This window comes from Thamnophis elegans, chromosome 3, assembly GCF_009769535.1.
Source record: "Thamnophis elegans isolate rThaEle1 chromosome 3, rThaEle1.pri, whole genome shotgun sequence".
Taxonomy (NCBI): Eukaryota; Metazoa; Chordata; class Lepidosauria; order Squamata; family Colubridae; genus Thamnophis; species Thamnophis elegans.
In genome coordinates, this window is record NC_045543.1 from 38,389,359 (window position 1) to 38,403,477 (window position 14,119).

The 14,119-nt window shown below is 36.3% G+C and overlaps 1 protein-coding gene across 1 annotated transcript in view; it reads left to right on the forward strand.

The window, feature by feature from the left end:
• Positions 1 to 14,119, forward strand: part of STXBP5L (syntaxin binding protein 5 like) — an 82,050-nt gene that overhangs the window by 35,604 nt on the left and 32,327 nt on the right. The window contains exons 11-17 of the mRNA XM_032214634.1: positions 2,033 to 2,105; positions 3,242 to 3,389; positions 4,468 to 4,535; positions 5,280 to 5,320; positions 6,134 to 6,348; positions 11,303 to 11,469; positions 13,281 to 13,406. Of these exons, the coding sequence (XP_032070525.1) occupies positions 2,033 to 2,105; positions 3,242 to 3,389; positions 4,468 to 4,535; positions 5,280 to 5,320; positions 6,134 to 6,348; positions 11,303 to 11,469; positions 13,281 to 13,406 (838 nt within the window). The remainder of the gene's footprint in view (positions 1 to 2,032; positions 2,106 to 3,241; positions 3,390 to 4,467; positions 4,536 to 5,279; positions 5,321 to 6,133; positions 6,349 to 11,302; positions 11,470 to 13,280; positions 13,407 to 14,119) is intronic.

The window sequence follows — 14,119 nt, forward strand, 5'->3', positions numbered from 1 at the left end:
GCTTAGAGTTCTCTGGTAAAGCTCAGACAAAGCTTGAAATAGGGTTATTATAATTGATATGTGGAGAGAGTTATTATATGAAAACTCTGCTAGTGGAAGCCGTGATGGCCAGTTGTTGTGGCCCGGCAGGAGCCATTGGGGCTGCCGCCAGACTCTGACAGCGAGGGGGCTTATGAGTCGACCTTGGAAGAGGTGGAGGACCATGGACAGGATGTCGACTCTGAGCAGGGCGAGGAGAGACTGATTGGCCACCAGGTGGCAGCAGAGCCTTGGATCAGAGGGAGTGTTCAGGGAAACACTCGTGAGTTGTTGCAGGATGCACCCCGTCGAAGGGTTACTTGACTGAAGGAACAACTGAGTACTTACAGGAGATGATTGCGAGCAGTTTTGCTCATTGGGATTCTCTCCTGAGTATAAAGGGAACTGTTGGTGCCACATCTGGTTGCAGGAGTCAACGTTCTCGTTCTCGTTCACATTCACAAATCAAGAGAAACCAACTTGGAGAAGTAAGTTTCCTGGAAGAAGCCTGTTTTGCAGTGCTGTGTTTGTTTATAGGACTTTTATCTCTTTGTTTATTTTGGGCTTGCAGCCAACGAGAGCTTGGACTGATTAAAACATTCTTTGGTATGTCCGTTCTGGCTTTCGTTCCTGGACGGAGAAAGGTGGGTCAGAACAGCCAGTTATCTTGGCTGTAGAGACATTTGGTTAGTCTTCATCTCACCATTCATTGCTGGTTGATGGACTGTTTACTTGAACATTCAAAAGTTGGGACAGTGCTCTCCAAAACCAGGGTTGACATTGATTGCTCATGTTGGAAATTAGTCTATATGCCATGCCTCTATGGTGAAAAATATGGTCCAAAGTTGAACTGTTTCTTTGGCAGTGGGCAATCCCTTCCAAGGTTTGAAAAGAGACATCTTGGTAAAAAGATCCACCAAAATTAGTATGTAATCACTGACGTGGGATAAATCAGTAATCCAGAGAGAGTGGGTGCCATGGGTAGGGGATGGGGGGGTGTGTGTGTGTAAAGATGGGTTGTAACAGCTTCAGATAATAGGATTTGGCCCTTCTGCAATGTGCCATGTAACTCTTGATGTCTGCTGCCATCTTAAGCTTCTTTTAATGTTCTATGCAGTGTTTTGAACACTCCCATGCCCCAGTGTCTGGTTATCATGGCAAAACTGCAAAACTTTTATCTCAAAGGTTGGGAACTACAATTCTTGTGTTTCAAGGTCACTCCCTCCACCATGAATGGGGATATGGTAGGAATATGTTGGTGTTTCTTGGAAGTCATCCATCAGGGCCCACAAGAACTGATCCAGAGATTGTTGAGCCTTGATTCCGGTGATTAGATTCTTGTGTGATTGAGTTGCTCTCAACATTTTGGATGATAGTGGGTCTGATTACTTACCAAAAATGGAAAGATTTTAAAATACTGGTTGCCATCAGGGGATAATAAATTTGAGAATGCTCTGATTTGCAGGGTTGTGCAGTCATGGTCATAAACTGAAATAGATAATAAATCTATCATTTAACTTTTTTCAGTGTTTTTAGCATATTTCAGACTCTATTCTGTGTAAGTTGATTATCATGCATTTTCCATAAGAATAGGCAAATAGAAGATTTAGGTACACATAACATTAATTAAAAGTTAAGTGTTACTCAATATACTTCTGTACATTCCCCCCCCCTCTGCAGTATGCTTGCTATAAATTGGAATAGTCTTTCCATAAGGGTTTAATAGGTTACATGGGAAAAATTATGTAGAAGTATTATAATATTAACACTGCATGTTTATTGGAACAATATTTATGCTTAATCTCCCATGAGGAGACACCAAACCTACCATCAGAATACTATCTGTGTTCCACGAAAACATGATATAATCTATTAAAACTGAACTGCTGTGTTTGGAAAATTCTTTATTAGGATTATATATAAATTCTGTATTTGTTCAGAACAATGGTTATATGGTCCTAATTTAATAATCTAATTTACTAATATTTGTGTTTATATTTTTATTTGTATGTAGAAATTCAAGAACCCTATGCTGTTGTTGTACTATTGGAAAAAGATCTAATTGTTGTTGACCTGACTCAAAGCCAGTAAGTATAATTTCATATGGTGCTAACAATAATTCCTGGGAGAGAAGCATAGATTTGTTCTTTGGAAATATAAAGTCATATGACAAACCAAAGTCAAAATGTTTACAAAACAAACAACTTCAATATTCATTGATATTAGGATTAATATTTTAGATATCTTAGCTGTCTGTTTCTTTGTTAAACATATCCTTCCAAAATTATAGATTCTAGTAAATTATCTAATAAAGATTATAGTTTTAAAAGATGCTTCTCCATTCCCCTATTTTTCTGTATTCACTTATTTTAATCACCATGCCTTTAAAAAAAAGCTGTTTCAGAATCACCTGTTTCAAAGATTCACTAATGGAATCAGTGATCAATTTGCCTAAAGCAAATACTTTGCGAAGGAAACGATCAATAATGTCTCAACTACACAGTTCATATAATTATACACTAAAATACAATTGTGGAGTTTTTGGTGCTCTCTAAATTTGGTTGGTGGTTTGCTTGCAGATGTTTTGTTAGCAAAATAAGAAGCATATTTAGTGTTGTACAGCATGCTGCATCTTGCAGGAAAATCTAGAAGGAAACAACCAAGCTGAGAGAGCACCAAGGACTCTACCATTCAACCTTGAGCTACATATATTCTCTTCTATTCGTAAAGAAGTAAGGCAAGAAGAGGAAAGAACCTACCTTGTGCCATATTCAAATGCAATCAAAGATTATTCCTTTTTCCTCTATGATAACTTGGTGACAAGGTCAAAAGTCTCATAATTTTTTTAGAGGAGGTGGTTTAGTGCATCAAGTAAGCACAAATATTCTAGAAAAAGGTCTTTATTCAAAATACCTTTTCATAAAATATAATGGGAAGGAGAGTTATTGGGAACCTTTTCACATCTTCTTTTTTTTCATTTTTTCCTAATACAAAGGAAAGGAAATGGAACCAATGCACAATACTATTTGATTAGTCCATGCAAATAGTTTTAATATTTATCTCACTGTCTACATTTGTGTCAAGAATTATTAAAAAATTGTGTGTGTGTGTGTCTGTGTCTGTCTGTGTGTGCATACTTAGTAATATGTTCCTTTTCAAATAATTAATGTATTAAGTAATTTTGACTTTAAAGGTTATGCTAATACATGTTTTTCTCACTTAGTTTTCCCATTTTTGAAAATCCTTATCCCATGGATATTCACGATTCACCTGTTACCTGCACAGAATACTTTGCTGATTGCCCTCCAGATTTGATTCCTGTGCTATATTCTATAGGTGCAAAACATAAAAAGCAAGGATATAGCAATAAGGTAAAGAATAAAAAAGGGAAAGTGGTATTGAAGCAGCACTAATTACTGGTGTTCATGGCTATGTTTTATTGTTCTTTGCCTATAGTATAGATATTTTGGTAGGGGTACTGTGTATAACAGACTCTCATGTTGGGCCTGTCCTGTTCTCTTGTTCAGTTCCTACCCTCTTTCTCCCTCTCCCTCTGTCCCCATCCCTTGTTTCTGAGAAGCCCTTGCTCTTTCTCTAAGAGACAAGAACAGAAATAGAGATGGCGAGTAGCGGTGTCACTTCCAACTTCTTGTTACTCTTGTTACAAGAGAATCAGGTTATTATTAATCGGCCTAATTTTTGAATCCACAACAGTTAAAAAATGTCAAATGTATCCAAAATCCCAAATTTGCCTACCTTTGTCATATTTTATGTAGAAACAAATTATTGTTGATACTCAGCTACTATAAACAGAAGGCAAGGATTTCTAATTCAGGGATTGAATTTGATTCAAATGGGAAACAAGCAGCTGTAAATCATATAAAAATGAATCTGGCTGTTTTCTAAAACACTGATTCAGAGTCACACTGAATCTGTTGGTTGGAATACATCTCTTCATGTAGTTAAGGGTGCCTGAGTTCTGAGTTCTATCTGATTATATATATATATATATATATATATATATATATATATACACACACACACACATACACACACACACACACATATATATATACATATACATACATACATACATACATACATACATACATACATACATACATACAATCACACAGATGAAATTCCAGGTTTCTTAATATTGGATCAGATTCCGTAAGCTCTATTTTACTCTATTTTATTCATACACCAAAAGAGGGGGAGGGAACCACCATGGTTAAATATAATAAAAAACATAGCCTAGTAATTAGCTATTAAGTGTTTTTGTTAAGCTTTTGTGTATGTAAATACAAAAGATAATTTGTGAATATTACATTGTCATTGAACCTACTAATGCAGTGATAGATAGATAGATAGATAGATAGATAGATAGATAGATAGATAGATAGATGATAGATAGATAGATGATAGATAAATAAATTTTTTTTTTAGGAGTGGCCTATCACTGGCGGAGTATGGAACCTAGGATCACAAACATATCCTGAGATTATTATTACAGGGTAAGTAAGGAAAGTGCTTTTATAAGATACTGACTGTTGCAAATAGTTGTAGGTTTGTTGCTTGTTGCTTAAAATTTTACTCCATCTTTCTTTATCGTGTGTCTTTAAGGTGAATAACATCAAATATAAAAGTAAAAGTAAAAAACTAAAATTTTACTCCAAATCAAAAGGCGTGACTGAAAAGTCCAGTTAATAAACAAACTAATATCTAGACAGCCAATTTCCAATTTGCTTTTGAAATATAAGTGATTTTCCAACAGAGAATTGAGTGACTTAGCTATTAATAGGATTGCTGTTCCCTTAATCCTTTGTAAGGAAAAGCTGAGAGTGGATGGTTGTCCTGGCTGTTCTTTATCAGACTTCTATTTAATTTTAGTTAGTGTAAGAAATCTCTCTTCCACAGTACATTTCAGATGAGTTATGCAGCCACTTCTAGTGTCTCTCATCCATCTTATGAGAAACTACAGAGAAGATAAATGAAGCGCATACACATTAATTAAGTCCTGATACCCTTCATTCCTTGACAAAACTAGGACTTCCTTCATGATTCTGACAGGCAGTCAAAGAAGAAAACCGCTGCTGAGAAGTTCAAGTGTCCCCAGTGACTATAGATGGCAATTGAGATTTGTCACCTGTGCTCTTATATCACAGGAATTGAAACCTAGTTCAGTCTTGATAGAAGTATATGGTGATTATAATGTTATTATGTCTTGTTTTAATTGGCCTTTACTATATTCTTTTAAGTCATGCAGATGGATCAGTAAAATTTTGGGATGCTTCTGCCAGTAAGTTTTTAAATTTATTTCTGCATTATAAATCCATGTTGCATATTTGAAAAGGAGTGAATTGATTGCAGTTATTGAATCTGTTACTCAAAATATCTGAAATTGGTACAGTCACAGTGTAATGAATTTCTGACAAATTTTAAAATATTGTTTGAAAGAGAAAAATCGCAACAGAGTATGAATGAGTAGGAATGAGTAAGGGTCCAAATAGTATGCCTGCAAAGACACAAGAAATCTTAACACTGGTTAGATTTCTAGTATGGTTTGGTCCTCGTGTGATCTTTTTTTCTGATTCTGCAATTGATCATTAAGATGCTTCCACTTCTGTTTAATTGTGTATTCAAATGATTAATGAACAATTGAAATGATTGAAAGAAGACTGGAGTACGATACATACAGTATAATGTAGTCTGTCCTTCCATTTAAATCAGGGTGTTGCTGCACAAAATGAAGCCCCTTAAGTCATAAGGAATCTCTTTCCCTTTTCCTGTTGCTCAATTCATCTGCTGCCCATCAGAAACAGATTGCTGCTTATATAATATCTGAAAAAATCAAGGGAAGGTTCAGTGTTCTTTTGACAGTACAGGGTGTTTAGCACTGAACTTTGTCCTTCTCTTTTTAAGCTTTTTTGGGGCAAGCACTAAGTACCAGGGCTTTAGACAGTGTGCCTGTACTTTCAATCAGAGGGCCCCAAGTAGTAAAAATCCCAAAACAGTGAAGATAATAGAAAATACAGATTGTAACAATACAATTTATTTCCACTTTCCCTTTTAACATCAAAGTAATATAATAGATCATTTCAATTTTTTCTAGTCACACTGCAAATGCTGTACAAGTTAAAAACTTCAAAAATATTTGAAAAACGGAAGTTGCAAGGCAAGCCATCAGCAGATATGACAGAAGAGGATCCTTATGCAATCCAGTTAATGAACTGGTGTCCTGAAAGTAGAATATTTTGCATAGCAGGTGTCTCTGCATATGTTATTGTTTATAGATTCAGCAAACATGAAGTTAATACTGAAATATCGGTAAGTTTGTATGAGTGTTCCTTATACACTGATTTGCTTACATGAATATATCAAAATTTTTCCTTTAATCAATTATAGTTACCAATAAACATGGCTATGTTTACCATGCAGTTGTTACAGTTGAAAATAACACATTTGGATTTGCAGCTAGCTATTATGGCTTTCCTATATATTTTAAACATTCAAAGGAAGCTGTAATAAGCATACTTTTGAGGGTCACTTGCATTGGAAGAATGTCAGAACCTACTTTTTTGAACCAGCAGATTATTTTGATGTTACAAAAATGATATTTTTCAACTACAATCTGAGTCTGTTAAAACAAAGCATTTTATTGAATGCTCCCATTCTGACAACAGTTTTTATTCTTCTGGATCTTTCTCTCGGAAGAACTGTGTAGTCCTTGGTGCTCTCTGAGCTTGGTGGTTTTCTTGTATATGTTTCGTTATCAAAATAAGTAGCGTCATTACTGCTGGTGCAGGCATAGGAGGATATATGTGCAAGAAAACTACCAAGCTCAGAGAGCACTAAGGATCCCACAGTTCATCCCTCGAGCTTCAAACATTCTCTTCTATTGGTCTCAGAAGAACTTCTAACCATTTTTCCTCCTCATAACCCATGCTTTTAAATCAAGAGAATTTGCAGTTTTGAATTTGTAGTTTATGAATTTTCTTTATTTCAATTACTTCTCAGTGGTCCTTTGGAGTTCCTCACAAACAGCTCCAGAAAAAGTTGGAGGTTTGACAGCCTATGCCTTTCTCCACAGGGAGACCCAGCAGTCCTTCAAATCAGCCCAAGTCCTAGCCTGCCATCTTGGTCCCAACATGTCTAAAGGAACTAAACAGGTTTTAGAGTCTAAGCCATTGAAAGGGGAAGGGATGCCTTGGGTATCACAGCTCACACTTTTAATGGTCTATTGAGACTTATAATTGATTTAGAAAATTTATATAACCATGGACCAAAGAACCCCAAACTCAGAACCACTCGGTCTTCCCAGAGTTCAGTGTCAACCGGTTGCTCCCCATCCATCCCCTAACAGCCTCCAGGCACTGTCAGTAGGAGGCCACAGCATTGTTTAATTCACTACTTACATATGTTTGCAGAAAATTGCAAGTCTACATTGCAGGTCTTCATTCCACATCATCATAAGATAGGTTAGGAAACAAATTCACTTCCTGGGGGCGTGGCCTGTTGCCGAGGAGGGCTCCACCGAGCTCCTCAGAGATCTGGTCTGTATATCTAAATAAGATCATAGATAGCACCCCTTTTTGGCTAAGAAAGGGGCAGGGAGGGTAGCTCCGTAGACTAGGGTCTATTCGTAAGCCACAGCCTTTTTCTTTTTTTGGCTGTGGAAGAGATTAGATCCAGCCGAAGCGGAGCTTTTATCTCCGGCCAGTTCTTCTCAGCTGCCTTTTTTTTTTTTGGCAGCCCCAGACAGGCTAGCCCCCCCCAGGACAAAACAAAGTTTTTTTCAAGCTAGATTTGATACGGGAGGGTACCACCCCTGTGAGATTTATGCTTTTATTACTATCTTAAATACCAGCACCATTCGTCTTAAAGACTTCTTTGTTTAAATAGACTTCAAAATGGCGATTTCTCTCCGTGGATGATTACTGGATGTACTTAGCCGGGCTTATCTTCCTGCAGACCGCTCCTTAACAAAATAAACTCTTTTTCTTTGGAAATAGAGGGGAGCGAAGCGCTGCTTACTTGTTTATTTATTATGGCACCCAGATCAAAGAAGCGTCTTGCTACAAATGTGTCTAAAGAATTTAAAGAATCTTTTTTGGAAATACAGCCTTTGTCTCCTACGCCCTCTACTGGAGAAGTTTTAACACAGGAATATCTCTTTAAAATCTTTGATGCCTTTAAGCAAGAACTTAAGGAATTTGTATTGCAACTTTATGATGATCTAAAATCTAAAGTTAATCAAATGAAGGCGAATACGTTTGCAGCCGTGTCTGCCCTGTCGGATTACTCTGCTGAAATAGAGAACAAATTGGAAAGTCTGGAGAAGGCTAATTTTGATTTGACTACCAATATTCAAATTTTACAAGAAAAAATTAGAAATAACGAAGAACAGCTTATGATGCTAAATTTTGATAGGAAGGCATTTTCAATAAGAGTCAGAGGATTCCGTGAAAAGGAGCAAGAGAATTTGAAACAGACCTTTGCTGAAGCCTTCAGCCATGCGCTGGGAAGCCCGGGACTTAACTTTGATTGGCAGATTCGGAAAATCTATCGCCAGAACTCATTGATAGCGGAACAGCGACAGCTCCCGAGGGATATAATTATACATTTCTCTACAAAAGAATCTAGAAACGCGATTGTGCAAAAGTTTCATAATAACAGTCTCCGAGTTGATGACCAGGACGTGATTGTCTTCAAAGATATACCTTCCCAGATGTTGAAAGCAAGAAGGGACTACACCTTTTTAACTAAAGAGCTTAGGAGTCAACAGATTCGATACAGATGGGAGGCCCCTGCCGGCATCACGGTTACATTTGAGAATCAAAGATTTCGTCTTAACTCTGTTTCAGAGGCTCAAGATTTCTATTGTAGGATTCTGAAGGCGGGACTTCCTGATGCGCTTGGAAGAGAGGAGAGACAAGCGGAAGGAGAAAGCAAACGGCTGGCCATGCGGCTGCAAGATGGAGGGGGTAGCCCCTCCTCCCTCGGAGAAGCAGAAGAACGCAGATCGAGAATTTAGATACTTCAAAAGACTTCCTAAAGTTGAGGACTGAATGGGGGTTTGAGACCTCTCTCCGGTAGAAAAAGTGGACTAATTTTTATCAGAAGGGAAAGCTGGGTGAAACTACTTTGAGCTAGATTCTAAAGTAACGTTAGCATAAATTTGATAGTGGTTAAAAGAATGCGGAATGATTTATGTTGTTTAAACTTTGTTAGATGGGACTATTTTAAAATAGAAGGTTAACTGACTCCTGCTGAAAGTATTATTTGAATATGATCCATGCTATTTAACTTTTATTTGAAGGGAAAGTTGGTTGTAATAGTTTTGAGTTACATTTCAAATAAACGCTAGTATAAATTTGATAGTGGTAAATATTAGACAAGCAAGAGATGAGGGTAAAATGCATGTGGAATGAACTACGTTATTTGAGGTAAATACCAGACAAGCAAGGGAAGAGGGCAAAATTTATGTTGTTTAAAGCTTATTAGAATAGGAAGCCGCTTGGGATTATCTTAAGATAACTGTAAAAAGAATGCGGAATGATTTATGTTGTTTAAACTTTGTTAGAAGCGACTACCTTAAAATAGAAGGTTAACTGACTCTTGCTGAAAGTATTATTGGAATATGTGGAATGATTTATGCTACAAATCGCTCTGAGTTATATTTTAAACAAATGGTAGTATAAATTTGATAGTGGTAAATATCAGACAAGTGGGGGATGAGGGTAAAATACATGTGGAATGAACTAAGTTATTTAAATTCTATTAGAAGGGGAAGTCGGTTGGAATTATCTTAAGATAGAAATTGATTCCTGTGTAAAGTAATATCTGATCTACGCTGCTTAACTTTACTAAGAAGGGGAAATCTGGTTAGATTATTTTGAATTACTGTTTGAAAAAGGGGTAAAGAAAGATCACTTACGTTGTTTAAATTTTACTAGAAGGGAAAGTTTGATTACTTGTCTGTAAAGTTATATTTGAATATATGGCATGAACCACGTTGCTTAAATCTTATTGGAAGGGATCATGAGGTTTAGGAAGGGAACGGGAGAGCCTACAGAAGGTCGGGGTAAATAGCAAAGAAGTAAGAGATGAGAATAAAATATAGATAGAATGATTTATACTATTTAAGCATAGATAAAGATGGGGGGCTGAGATCAACACAAAGAGTGGTTTCTTTTTTTTCTTTTTTCTCTTTTCTCTTTTCTTTTTTTCCTTTTTTTTTTTTTTCTTTCTCTGCTTTTCTTTTTTTTTTTTTTGATATATTACTTTTATTTTTTAATCCATATGTATACAAGATATTTTAGATAGAAGGTAGTGCCAGGTGTGGGCCCTGGGAAGTCGGGAGGATTAGGGATGGGGATTGTGGGGGGTGGGGTGGGGGGGTGTTAATATAGTTTTAATAAGAACAAGAATGTATTTATATACGGTGGTTCTTTTTTTTATTATTATTATTATTATTATTATTTTCCTTGGTTTACTTTACTTTTATCAGATCAAACAATACTCGAATAAAGGCATACACCAAGGAGGGAGGTAGAGGGAAGGAAGAGGGAGGAGTAAGGAAGGAGTAAGGGGAATGTAAGGAGTAAGGGGAGGGTGTCTGGGGAGTAAGGGGAGAAGGAAGGTTTGAGGGGAAAGGGAAGTAGGAGGGGAGTGTTAGAGGGAGAAAGGAAAGTTGGAGGGGGTAGATGGGGTGTATGGAGGATGCAAGGGTTAGGTGGGGTTGTGAATGATGAGTTGTGTTTCCTTTTTATTTGTTCGTTTTATTCCCTTTTTCTTTTTTTTTCTTTTCTTATAGTAAATACCCTGTATATAAATGATTGCAAATGGAATGTGAAAATTGAATAAAATATTTTATACAAAGGAAACAAATTCTGGGAAAGTATTTACTCTTCCTTAATGTCTAGGTTCCTATTAGTCATAAAAATCTCTATAAGGAGCTGGAATCACCTTCATGTTTAGATGAGACCAGAAAAATATATTCTTTGTTTCTGTTTTCAGGAATCTAGACCACAAAACTAATATGGTACAGTAAGAAGACACGTTAGGATACCTTCTTCCTCTGCTTTGTTTTTCAATTCTGCTTTACAATTGACAGTCATAATTTTAATGGGTTCCTTCATACTTAGCCTGGTTTGGGAAGTTTGCAGTTTCCTGGCATGTAGCTGAAATTCTGGAATACTGCGAAAGCAGATTGGCTTCACAACATTGAATCTCTTAACTATATTTCTAAATCTAATCTGAATTTTAATTTTTTTAAAAGTCCTTAGAAATACAGCTCCAGAGTGAGATAGAAGATACCATTAGTCCTGAAGCAGAAATTATGACTCCATTTGCCGATGCCTGTTCCGATTTTTCAACTTTAAAAGACCTCTCAGACAATTGCAATACTCCATCTGAGCGGACAATGGATTGTGGTCCATTTCTCAGGTAAAGAATGTAGACTGATTTAAATTGTTTTTTGTTCTCTGTTCTTTTTCAGCATTTCTAACAAAATTTCTTCAACATTTATATCTTTTCTGCTAAGATTGTAAAGTATCATGCATATTGATACCTTTGTATAAATAGTATCTCATGAATTATTTTCTGTTCTTGTACTAAGAAATTGTTACAGATAGTTCAAATAAGTGTAGTTGCTCACCATTGTACTATTTCTTTATTAAGAAAGACTGTAGAAATCATTCCTCTCATTTGAGATTGAACTCAGCACAGCTGATTTAGTAGCTACCAATAACCATGTACTGCAATAGATTCCTATCACATCTAGAATGGCACACCTCTCCATATTTGTTACAGCTAAGTCCCTAAGCCTATTGTTTGAAGTTACTTCCTCATGAGGATCAAAGGTTCCCCTGAGAACTAATGTTATGTTGACAGTGAATATCAGAGTAGAAGGTGTTTGAATGCTGAATGTCCCAAAAGTAAAAGAATGCTTGAGTTGAGGGAGGAAAGAAGAATGGCAATCTGTGTTCTCCAAACCAATCTTACTCCATCAGTTCTACTTCCTCCTCCTAAGAAGACTTTGATGGTTTCTCACTTATGCTAGATTCTCACATACTGATGAAGCTCAGCTTCTCAATTTCTGAAGAAGAAATGCATGGCCCGTTACTCTGGACGGGAGCCCAAATTAGATTTCAGCACTGATGTTTTCCAGAATTGTAGAATTCATGACATTCTGATTGCCAAATTAGTTAGAAATGGGTTAGATGATTATTATATTAATTTGTAGCTGGCATATAAACTGTGTAGTTATCAGTAGCACTGTTGGATACCATGGGGTTGGTTGTTGGCTAACCCCATGGTATCCAATATCCAAATATCCCTTGATGGCCATATAAATAACATGAACAAGATGGCCAAGAGGATGCTTATAAAATATTTAGTATATAAAATAAGGAGAATAACTAATCTTCAGAAAACAGAAACAAAATTTCCAAATAATTTGGATAGTTTAGAGAAATGAAATGAAGCTAACAAAATTGGGATAGCTCCAGAATGGGATAAGGCTAGAGACAGGAGACAATTTAGCATCCTCTCTTATAGTCACAGAATTTTGTCATGTTATATTTTTAGGCCCTGTATTAATAAAACATTACACTTTATAGCAATAAAAGACTATTATTCCTCCATTCCAATGACTGAATTTTATTGAGAAAACTGAATTTCTTTACCTGTATTTAGTGCCATGCAGTTAAGCCACCATGAGCAGCATTAAATAATTATTCTAATTTTTACCAAGTGAAGAGTGTCCTGCTCTTCAGTTCAACACCATGAAATGTCAGATGATGATAAAAAATAGGGAGATAGAAGAAGTTTAATCTTGCTTTGTTCCACAATGGAAGGGTGAGCTAGGTTTATTCCAATAGCTCTTTAACATTTCTAATCAGGGAGTTATGGTAAAATTGCATTCTTGCTTTGGATGAAAAAGCATCACAAAATTTTAATTACCTTTGCTTCAAGAATCAAAAAGACCTACTATTAGATATAACACTGATTTGTTTTTCAAATAAGATAATATTGGAAACAATTGGGATCATGCAAGCAGTTGAGAGGAAGAAAGTGTCAATCAATACTATTTACACATTTATACACACTCAATGATTGTCACCTGCTCTTCTCCTTAGAAATTACACAGTAGTGTTTTGACTATATTTTCTTGCATTAATTTTTTTTATCAGTGCAAGGGATTTCCAATTGGGTAATCAGATCATTTTGATAATTGTTTTGCCTCTTCTTCTTAGTGTGAAGACTCATGCTATAAGAATGCCCCCTGGTTATCAAGCAGAACTTGTTATTCAATTGATGTGTGTAGATGGTGAGCATCCTCAACAAATAACCAGCCTAGCAGTGAATTCAGCCTATGGATTGTAAGTTATCCCGTTATATCTTCATGTGGGTTGGGTCAGTCTGACTGGCTGGGAAGTGGGAAATCTGAGTCATCTTTAGAGTGGAGGTCTGCCTGGAACCAGTAATAGAATCTGTTCCAGTGTGAGGAAAGCAAATTATTTCTAATAGTTTATCTCCTTTTGTTGGTTTGAGGAAAATGGCAGAAAAGATGGGACCAAGATGCAGATCCCTTATGTAAGATTCAAATGAAAGTACTACGAAAACAACCATTTGCAAAAAAATAGGCCATAAGAATCAAAGATAGCACATCCTCACGGATGTTCTTGCGTTTTTCATAAAACTCAAGCTGAAGCTGTCAAACCATAGAGGAAGAAATGTTAGCATTCTAAAAACTGTTACAGCTGAGTAGTTCAAATCAAGGCATGGATTTTCACTAATTTTTCCATTGGGGTCACCCATCATAAATTACTTTTACCCCATCAGGGATCAATACAAAATTTTCATAATCTCGAAATTGTTGGCATACCTATGAACAAAAAACAGGTATTTTGAGACACATATATTCATAAAATATGAATCCTTCGTCCTTCCATCACCCTCACCATCCTGCCCCCCCTCCTCCTCCACAGGGGAAAAACAGTTCAGTTGCCTTTTGAAAAAAGCACCCTTGAGACAACTATGACATGGATTACTGAGAATCTCCACAGACATTCATAGACTATAGAATCATAAG